This window comes from Balaenoptera musculus, chromosome 3 (genome assembly GCF_009873245.2).
Source record: "Balaenoptera musculus isolate JJ_BM4_2016_0621 chromosome 3, mBalMus1.pri.v3, whole genome shotgun sequence".
Classification (NCBI taxonomy): Eukaryota; Metazoa; Chordata; class Mammalia; order Artiodactyla; family Balaenopteridae; genus Balaenoptera; species Balaenoptera musculus.
Window position 1 is genome coordinate 129,771,687 of NC_045787.1, and position 10,634 is coordinate 129,782,320.

Below are 10,634 nucleotides of genomic sequence, written 5' to 3' on the forward strand. Positions count from 1 at the left end.
TCTGTGACCCAGGGCAAGACTCCCAGTCTCTCTGAGCCGCAGTGACCTCTTTGTTAAAAAAGCATCCAAAGGTTGATACAGAGAGTGAGACCCATGGCTATAATAAGTTACGGGCCTAGCACAGTACCTGGGCCTCTCTGTTTGTTGCACCGTGAGAGGCTGGATCTTGGCTGCTGGAAGAGACCAGAGAGGCCCCTCCTATTTGATGGCTGGCAGCTCTGAGGAACCCGGTGACACTCTCTGTTTCATGGTCTCTATAGCTCCAGCCCCTCAGAAGGCACGCCTGCGGTTGGCAGCTATGGCTGTACCCCTCAATCGCTGCCCAAGTTCCAGCATCCTTCCCACGAGCTGCTCAAGGAAAACGGCTTCACACAACACGTCTACCACAAGTATCGTAGGCGCTGCCTTAACGGTAAGAAGCACAGAGGGAGAGGGCTGAGCTTCCTGGACCACCACTTAGATCCGGTGTAAGGGCTGGTGGAGCAGGTGACTATTTTCTCTAACCTCAGAGCAAGAAGTGACATGACATAATGGCCAGGTAGTTTTGGAATACAGGAGGCAAAAAGAATCTGGTGCTTAGAACATTCCTGTTCCTTGATCTTTCTCTATTTATATAAAAAAATATCAGGAATTTTCCTGTGTCTGGCAAGACCACCAGTGTCACAAAAGGGTGTGCATGAGACAGCATATATTCTCTAGAACAGTGACAGCCTGTGGACCAAATCCAGCCAGCAGCCTATCTTTGTATGGCCCTGGAGCTGAGAACAGTTTTTTACATTTTTGAGTGCTTGTGGGGTGGGGAGGTAGAGAATTTATGACAGAGACCATATGTGACCTGCAAAGCCTAAAATACTTACTCTCCAGCCTCTCACAGAAAAAGAGATGGCTGACCCCTGCTCCAGATGAGACTGCAAGGAGAGATCCTCTCTAGACGCTCTCACATGTTACCTTTTATCACAGAGGAGATAGCTTTTAACTGTAGGTTTCTGTCAGGTTGTTTCTAAAGATGCTCAGAGTCGATCTTAATGCTCACTTAGAGTTATTAAGTCACTCAACCCCCTTTTATTCAGCAAAACAAGGCTGCTAAATGCTTGGTTCATCTACCTTACTTCCCTCTTCATGTGTGCGTGTGTGTGTGTCAGTGTCTGTGTGTAATTTATGGAGATAACAATTTACATACCATACAGTTCATCCATTTAAAGTGTACAGTGCAGTCAGTGGCTTTTAGTATATTTAGGAGTTGTGCATCCATCACTAGAATCCATTTTAGAACATTTTCATTACCTTAGAAGTAAACCCTGTGCCCCTTACTAGTCACTCCCCATCCCCCCACCTCCCCAACTCTTCCCAGGCCTGTGCAACCACCACTCTGCTCTGCTCTCTGTCTTTATGGATTTGCCTGTTCTGGACTTTTCATATACCTGGAATCATACAATATGTAGTCCTTTGTAACTGGCTTCTTTCCCTTAGCATAATAATTTCAAGGTTCATTATATGTTGTATCATGTATCAGTACTTCATTCCTTTTTATTATCAAACAACATTCCACTGTGGATATACCACATTTTGTTTATCCATTCATCAATCAATGGACATTTTGGGTTTCTGCTTTTTGTCTATCATGAGTAATGCTGCTTTGAACATTCCTGTACACGTTTTTGTGTGGACATAGGTTTTCATTTATCTTGAGTGGAAGAGGTGGGATTCCTGGGTCATACCATAGTGTAACTCTGTGTAACATTTTGAGGAACTGCAAGACTGATTTCCAAAGTGGCAGCACTATTTTATATTCTTAACAGCAGTGTGTGAGGGTTCTGATTTTTCCACATCCTCCCAAAACTTGTTATAGTCTATCTTTTTGAGTATAGCCATCCTAGTGGGTATGCGGTGATATCTTTTTATGGTTTTGATTTGATTTGATTTGATACGGTTTTGATAGCTAACAATGTTGAGCATTTTTTCATGTGCTTATTGGCCATTTGTAAGAAATGTCTTCTTTGGAGAAATGTCTATTCAGATCCTTTGTCTACTTTTTAACTGGATTGTTTGTCTTTATTATTAAGTTGTAATGATTCTTTATATATTCTAAGTACAAGCCCCTTATCAGGTAACATAATTTGCGAATAGTTTTTCCCATTCTGTGGGTTGTCTTTTCACCTTGTTGATCATGTCCTTTTAAGAGCAAAGGTTCTTAATTTTTAGACTTTTTTTTTTTTAATATTTATTTATTTATTTATGGCTGTGTTGGGTCTTCGTTTCTGTGCGAGGGCTTTCTCTAGTTGCGGCGAGCGGGGGCCACTCTTCTTTGCGGTGCGCGGGCCTTTCACTGTCGCGGCCTCTCTTGTTGCGGAGCACAGGCTCCAGACGCGCAGGCTCAGTAGTTGTGGCTCACGGGCCTAGTTGCTCCGCGGCATGTGGGATCTTCCCAGAACAGGGCTCGAACCCGTGTCCCATGCATTGGCAGGCAGATTCTCAACCACTGCGCCACCAGGGAAGCCCTACATATATTTTTTAATGGTACCATTTTTACTCGTTAGTATTGTAGGACTGCTGAAATAATCGGTACTGATGATACAGTGAAGAATATAATTTGTTGCAGTGCACAAATTATTTGTTCATGCTTTTCCTTGTTATAACTACACTGAGAGCAGTTAACGTTTGAGGTGGAGAGCTAGACCAGGATGACCTGGTTCAGAAGCTGATGCCACCTACTTCCTTGGGTGCTCAGGCCCAGTGCCCAGCAGCAGAGCCTGACGCAGGGCAGTTAGTCCTCAATAAACACTTCCCCAAAGACTTAAGGGGGCAGGTGATGAGGAAGGGAATTGGGAGGAGAAAAGACTGATGTCTTTGAGCCCCAGGATCATTTGTCCCCTGAAGCACAGGCAGCCTGACTCCAAAACACATCTTTCCTCCTTCCTCCCCAATCAGAGCGGAAACGCTTGGGCATTGGCCAGTCTCAGGAGATGAACACTCTCTTCCGCTTCTGGTCCTTCTTCCTCCGAGATCACTTCAACAAAAAGATGTATGAGGAGTTCAAGCAGCTGGCTCTGGAGGATGCCAAAGAAGGCTACAGGTGAGTGGGATTGAGGTGAAGGCTCTGGCTGGGGCTTGGGGGCGTGGTGAAGGTTCTCTGTTGGGTCTACTTCCAGAACTGTAATTGGAAATCTATTGTGTATATATTTCATGTACTTCGTAAAAAAATTATTAGTTTGAATGAGTAATATATTCAAAATTCAAAGAAGTCGGAAGGGTATATAGCGAGTGAGGAGTCTCCTTATCCTAGTTTTACAACCGTCTAGTTCCTTTCCCCACAGGCAGCCAGTATTGTTAGACTCTTGTGAGTCCTTTCTAAAAATACTTTGCTTATGTAAGCAAGAACAGACCTATGTAGTCTCCCCACACACCCCTTTTGTTTACACAAGAGATGGCCTCTATTAGATATTATTTTGCACCTTGCTTTTTTACTTAAGGCTGTATTTTAGAGATCATTCTGTATCCGTATATAAATGGCTTTCTTGTTCTTTTTTATAGCTTGTATGGTCTTACACTGTATAGATGTACCATAACTTATTTAACTAGTCTCCTATTAGTAGATACTTCGGTTGCTTTCAACATTTTGCTATTCAAAAAAAAAACCAAAAAACTTTGAAGGGACACTTTTTTTCCCAAGTAAAATGTTTTCTCTGTAAGCAATTTGAAAAGGACAGAAATGTTTAAAGAAGCAGGGGGAAAATGTCCTTCAGTCCAGAGACAACCAGTGTTAATGTTCTGCCATATTATATATATTTAGGTCATGCAAGGAATGCCTTTTTATGTCTTATTTATCATTTATAAGTATGAGCATTTTTCCATGTTGTTAAAATACTTAACCTTTTTGCCTTCTTGCAGAAGTTGTTACATGAGACAAGATCATTTGAAAATCCCAATTCCCAATTCCCAAAGATAACCAGTGTCAATATATTTAATATATGTAGTCTGTGCCCTTCCAGACTTTGTGTGCATGTGTAGATATAAATTTTATATATTTATTTACAACAGTGGGTTCATTCTACATATAACAGTTTGAAACGTGTCTTTTCTACTTTATAATATATTGTAAACATCTCTCAGTATCCATGAGTGTATATTTACATTATAATTTTTAATAGATTATATTATTCTGTTGTACAAAGTTACCATGATTTTTCTTAATCGCTTCTCTAAGACATTTAAATTTTTCAAAATAATGCTGCTATGAACAATTTTGTACATCTAAACAATCTAAGTCTACATTTTTGGTCATTTCCCTGGTATATGTTCCTAGAATTGAAATTTCTGAGGTAAATGAAGAAACCTACTAATTGGCATGGTCAAATGGCTTTGCAGAGAGTTCATGCCAGTGATTGACAAACTTTGCATAAGGGACAGACAACAAATATCTTGGGCTTTGTGGGACATAAAGTCTCTGTTGCAACTACTCTGCTCTTGTAGCAGAAAGCAACCAGTGATACTTCATAGGCAAATGGGTGTGGGCAGGATGCTGTCGTTCATTCGGCCTCAGTTTGCTGACCCTTGGCAAACATTTAATGCTGGACTCATTTAGACTAGCATTAAATGTTAGCCTTCTCAAAGTATGCTTACCATTTTCTCAATAATCCATGTGTTTAAACTGTTTCATAGTTCATCGATCATCCAGGTGCATTTCCTGTTTTACAGATAAAGAAACTGTCCCAATTTCACTGGCTTGTGTTCTTCTACAGATATGGTTTGGAGTGCCTTTTTCGATACTACAGTTATGGCCTGGAAAAGAAGTTCCGGCTGGACATATTTAAGGACTTTCAGGAGGAAACTGTGAAGGACTATGAAGCTGGTAAGAGTCAAGAGTTGGGGCCCTGCGAGCCCTGGTCATCTCAGTCTTCTCTTCTCAGGCCCTAGCTCTGCCTGGGCTTGTCTGTATCATGTCGTACCTCCCTCTCCTGAGCCTCTCTATTCTCAACTTCTTAGCAGCCAAGTCTCTCTCTACCTCTTTCTCCTCTTTCCCTGCAGGTCAGCTGTATGGGCTGGAGAAGTTCTGGGCCTTCTTGAAATATTCCAAAGCCAAAAATTTGGACATTGACCCCAAACTTCAAGAATACCTCGGCAAATTCCGACGTCTTGAAGACTTCCGAGTGGATGTGAGTGGATGTCTCTCGTCTTTCCCACCCTGATTGTCCTAGAAAGAAAACTGGACCAGACATCAGGATACCTGGATTTTGATCCCAGCTGTGCCACTAGCTCAGGGACCCTTCCTGCCCCCATTTGGGCCTTAGTTTCTTTGTTAAACAGGGTGTGAGAAGTTGGGCAGTGAAGGCTAATTGGAGGGTGTATGGTTGCTCCTTCCTCCCTTTCCCACGGTGGATGTGGCTAAACCGTTGTAATGCTCTTTCCCTGTTATCTCTAACCCTCCTTGCTGCTGTGCCCTAGTTAGAGGTGATCAGGATGAGTACCCAAGGTAAATGTCTTTCTGGGAGAGGTCAGTTCTAACCCCAGAAGTTTATAAAATATGTCCCGATTCTTCCCTGCTCCACCCACTTCATCTTCTTGGAGCAGTGACTCAACAGTGACATCCAGTGGTGGGTCAAAGTTATTACTACTGGTTCCTCTTCTGTGCTAGGTGCTTCAGGGACTCCGGAGATAAGTAAAACTTTTTCCTTCAGAGAGTTTATAATGTAGTAGGGATATGCCAGTCATCTTATTCCCTTGCAACCTTTTAGCAAAAGGGCAAATAGAAGTAAATAATAGTCCTCACATTTATTTAAAAATTGACACTGGTTGTGCTAGGCACTTACACTGACCTCATTTAACCTTTATAATATGAAGCAAGCAGGGTTACTGTTATCACTATAGCAGTGGGTGAACTGGAGCCCATGGCTAGCCAGTGAGATAGTGGCAGCGCTGCTCAGGTGTCCTGACAAAAAGATGAGTCCATTGTCTTCCATCCTTAAGGTCTTCCTCCTTTCTGGGCCTGGAGCAGGGAGTACATGTGCAGAGAATGGGGAGACCTGTTGGGAGTAGAGCAAAAGGGCTCCACCCTTGGCACCCAGAAAGGGAAGGAAGTGTCCTCGGGGTTACAGGACCTTTGGCAGTGGTGAGGCTAGACTGGATCCCGGTCTGACTCTTGAGATCAGTGTCCTTTTTAGGGCCTTGGGGGGCGTGAGGCAGTCCCCAGGAGCATCTGGGCCTTCTGAGCAGAGGCATTGCAGCATACTGCGTGCCACGTTCCATGTACCATCTCCTGAGCAGTGACCTCTTCTCAGAAGGGGAGCAGAAACTTGTGTGGATAAAGGCCTGGGCTTCAGAGGTAGATGGGCCTGGTCCAGATTTTGTCTTTACCAGTTAAAAGCTCTGGGACCCTTGGCAAATTAGTTTTCTATGCTTCGCTGTCCTCGTCTGCGAAATCAGATGGTCATGTCTACATCAAAGGGTGGTGTAGACCACAGGAGTGAATGTGCATAAACCAGCACAAGGCTTGGCCTCTTGGCATGGAGATGTGCTTAATAAAACGGGTGACGAGTTTTTAGGGTTATGAACCTCTTCATCATCTACACTGGGAGGTAGGAAGTTAGGGGGTCTCTAGACGGCTCTGGCAAGGAAGGGGGTGTGGGTAGTGCTGCCTCATCACCTCTGACTCCCTCCTCTGTTGCAGCCCCCCATGGGTGAGGAGGGCAACCACAAGCGACACCCAGTGGCAGCAGGAGGTGGCAGCGGCGAGGGCAGGAGGCGGTGCCCCTCCCAGTCTTCCGGCAGGCCCTCCGCCGTGGTCAGCCAACCCCCCACACCAGCTACTGGCCAGCCCATCCGAGAAGACGCTAAATGGACAAGCCAGCACTCGGACACACAGACTTTGGGAAAGTGAAAAACCCTTCAGCCCTGGGGTTTTGTGGGGAGAAGGGATGGAAGGGGTAGGTGAGAGTCTGTGGGGGTGCCCAGTCCCAGGAGAGGGGACAGAGAAGGGACAGGCCAGTAGTCATTAGGATGGGCCTTCGTGCTGAGTAGCAGTGTGTACACCATTTGGGCTCTCAGAGGCGCCCCTGGGCAGGAGCCTCCACACACCCCCTCCCTCTTCTCTCTCCATGGCTCTTCTTCACATCCTAGCTTCTTCTGAGGGGTGGGGGGGGGAGGGTAAGGGGGGAAATTTTTTTTATATATATATATATATATATATATATATCAAGTTTTAAATTATTGATAGTTCGTCTGGATTACCAAAATCACTCTGCAGCCCTGCCCGCGGCTGGTAGGCCCGCAAACCCTGGTCCCCATCCACAGCTGCCTCCTGCTCCCCCTCCAGCCAACTATGCAGCCACAGAAGGCCCTGTGGGCCCCATTGCCCAGCACTGTTTCACAGAAGGCTCTGGCAGCGTCCCTGGGCCCACGAGCACCAGCCCCTTGATCTCTGGGCTTGCCATCACCTTGTTCTCTCCCTGCTCTCCCTACCACGCCCTCCTGCCATCTTCCGGGAGAAGGAAACCAAAGGATCTAGAAGTGGGGGTGGGGAAGGTTTCGGCCTCTCTCCACTCCCCTCCCCCCATGCCCCTTACTCCCCAGCCCAGAGAGACGCTGCTCATACCAGAAGAGACTATTGAAAGATGATTTATTTTATTTTTCTCTGACCTTTCCATCCTTGGGAAAATGGAAAAGAAAAAAAGAAAAAAAAAAAAGACAAAATCGACCATAAAAGACCAAAAAAAACCATCAGAAAACCCCCACCTAATCCACAGAAAGTGATGTCTTTCCCCTACCCTTGGAATTTTCTTGTTTTGTTCTTGGAAATAGTATTTTTTTAAAAGTTGCCTTATTGTGGAGTGGGAATCTGAAATACCCAAATGCCTGTTTTCCTCGGTGGAGTCAACTCGAAGAGCTCCCACCTTCTCTGGATGTGCCTGGGCTGGATTGACTAGAATCTGTCTCTGGATTGAGTTGCATGTACAGTGCCTCCTGCCTGTAGGCAAGAGAGTTGGGGGCGGCTCAGATCGGAGCCGTGCCCAAAATATCTCCGCTGTTGCATCATTTGAAGCTGACGTCCCGTGTCTGTACACTGCTGCCACTGTCGTGTCCTTGCTCTGCTTGCTGTTGCCTCACGCCAGGGCCCGTCCTGCCGTGACACTCTTCATCCTACCCTTGGAACGCCAAGGCCAATTTTGCTTCAGACTGTTGGAGGACAGCATTGGCCTGGGTCTGGGACACACTTGTGCTCAGCTTGACTGCCTCCCCCACCACAGAGGGGAAAGGTGAACACTTGGCAGCTGAGGCTTGGAAACTTTTCTTGCGTTCCCTTGATAGATCTCTGAGACCTCAAGGAGGCTTTGTCTCTTAAAAGGTGGAGAGAGATGCCATTCTCCTCCCTTGGGCCGGGTGGGTATCCCCATCTTGCGTCCCCCCTCTGCAAGCCATCTCTGCCCACCCTCCAGTTGACCCCGCCTGGGAACGAGAGATTGAGGAGGCTTTGAGGGTGGGGGGAATCCTGCCAGTTGGAGAAGCCCTGTGGCAGGAAGGTATATGTGGACATAGAGTATACCTGACTTCTCCAGCCACTGACTGCTTGACTTGGGCTGTGAATGACAGTGGAATGGCTGGAGTCTCCTGGCATCCAGAGCTCGGGAGGGTGACCCAGAACTGACCCTCACCAACGGGGCTGCGTGTGGGTGTGACAGCACGCTCACCACGGTGGTGGTGGTCATGTGCTCACGCCTCTTGGCCCTTTTCCACTGCTTCCTCTGTCGGGCCCTAAAGTTGGGAGTCGGAGACAGTATCTCAGGCTGGCTAGGGCTTGCCCTCTGTCTTGGGCACCTCATTGCTTTGGCCGGTGCCCTCCCCCATCTCTGCCCTCCCAGCAGTTAGTATGGGGAAGCCCACCTTAGTTCCTGTGAGCCGGTTGTCTCGAAAGCCAAGGATGAGTGTCTGGTCTCTGCTCTGACAGTGGGGTTTGAGGCCCCCCCTGCCCAATCTGGTGCCCGCCCCCCAATGTGCCAGACACCGGGCGCCCTCCTCCTTCCCTTCATTGCCTCTTTCTTTCCTTTGGGTTGCTCGGCCCTGTACTGTATCCAGCACCACAGAAACCTCAGTGTTTGTCCTCTGCTGAGTTTGGGGGCACAAGGAAGCCTTGGGAGTGTGGGGAAAAGCTGTTCTTATCTAGAGTTTACTCCCAGGCCAGGGGGCTGCCATCCTCTCCCTGATCCTCCCCACAGACACCCCACAAAGAGGAATCCCCTTTTGAGTGGGGAGGTGAGGACGTCATCTCAACACAGGCTGGGGTTGGGGGGGCTTTTTTTCTTCCTTTTTTTTCTTTCTTTTTTTTTTTTTTTTTTTTTTGTAACATGTTCAGAGTTAATGTTGCAAAGAGTAGTTTACATCTTCACTTTCTGAAGACACTTGAATTTAGGACCGATGTATCTGTGACAAGCACCATCCTCCATGGGGATCCAAGATCGGAGACACAAAGCAACAGCCTGCCCAAATGCTTCTGTTCATCCTGTACCCTTCCAAGATTGGTCCATGCCAACACAACCTTTGGGCATCAAACATCAGAAGGTCTGTGTACCTCGGCCCTGCTAAGGGGCAGGTTTCTCTCGTGCTCTCCTGAATCCGGGAGTAAAGGCACTACCAGTAGAGAGGGGCTGCCCGACCCTGCCCCAGCCTGGACCCCTTGGGCTCAGATCCAGGTGCAGAGCCCCCATGTCAAAGTTGTTATGTTTTTGTTTTGTTCTATTGTAGCTCTTTTTTTCCCTTTCCTGATGACTGATTTTAAAAAAGAAAGTTGCTCAGAAAGCCCTGGCAGTGGGGAGGAGGGGCAAGAAGGACGACTAGCTAGGGAGGGTGGGGTGGTTTTTTGCCAAAAGCCTGGGTAGAGCGGTCTGGATCACCTGGTGCCCTCCTGAGCGGGGCCCCAGAGTCTCTCCTGTGTGCACGGGGCCCTGGATGTGCCCCAGCCCCACCCTCTCCTTCAGCCGTGTTGATAGCAGAGGCAGAGAAGATCAGAATGTACAGCCCGTTTCTGACTGGAGAGGAAAACTCGTCACCGGCTTTGCGGAGAAGGTTCCACCTTATGCTCATAGTACGTTATCTTTACCATGTGCTAGGATATCACACTTAAAAGGACAAAAAAATGTAAAATACTTGAATGAGCTTGTATTATAACATTAATATTATTGAGAGTATCTGCTTTCCAGGCTGAAGTGATTCATTCATTATTCTAGTCCTGCTTTAGTCGTTTGTAATTTGTGGTAATTATGCTTTTCTTTTTAATACAAAAAATGTATAAAATAAAAACTTGAAAAGGCAAAAGCCTGGCTGGTCTCCCATGAGGGGTGCAGCTGCTGGGGGTGTGGGGTGGAGGCTGGCTCGCCTTCCGACCGCAGATCCGGAGGAGCCTGTGCCCGGGGTGTGCACGTGCAGCCTCTGCGGGGCTCTGCCACCGTGCTGTCGGGGCGTCTGCCCAGGGCAGGGGCTCCCGACACAGCTGCTACGGCTGCTAGCGCTTCCAGGTGGTTCCTCGGAGATCTGGAGAGCTTCTGCCAGCCTTGAATTCGTGTCCGCCTTGTGTCTCAAGTGAGATGGGGGAGCTGTAGGCAGTGCCACAGACCAGAGCGACAGCAGTCCAGCAGCTGGAATTCCGG

The 10,634-nt window shown here is 47.2% G+C and overlaps 1 protein-coding gene across 1 annotated transcript in view; it reads left to right on the plus strand.

The window, feature by feature from the left end:
- Positions 1-8,530, plus strand: part of LARP1 (La ribonucleoprotein 1, translational regulator) — a 55,183-nt gene extending 46,653 nt beyond the window's left edge. Inside the window, exons 15-19 of the mRNA XM_036849139.1 lie at positions 261-412; positions 2,929-3,073; positions 4,740-4,849; positions 5,026-5,153; positions 6,665-8,530. Coding sequence (XP_036705034.1) covers positions 261-412; positions 2,929-3,073; positions 4,740-4,849; positions 5,026-5,153; positions 6,665-6,874 — 745 coding nt within the window. The 3' untranslated portion in view covers positions 6,875-8,530. The remainder of the gene's footprint in view (positions 1-260; positions 413-2,928; positions 3,074-4,739; positions 4,850-5,025; positions 5,154-6,664) is intronic.
- The last annotated feature ends 2,104 nt before the right edge of the window (positions 8,531-10,634 follow it).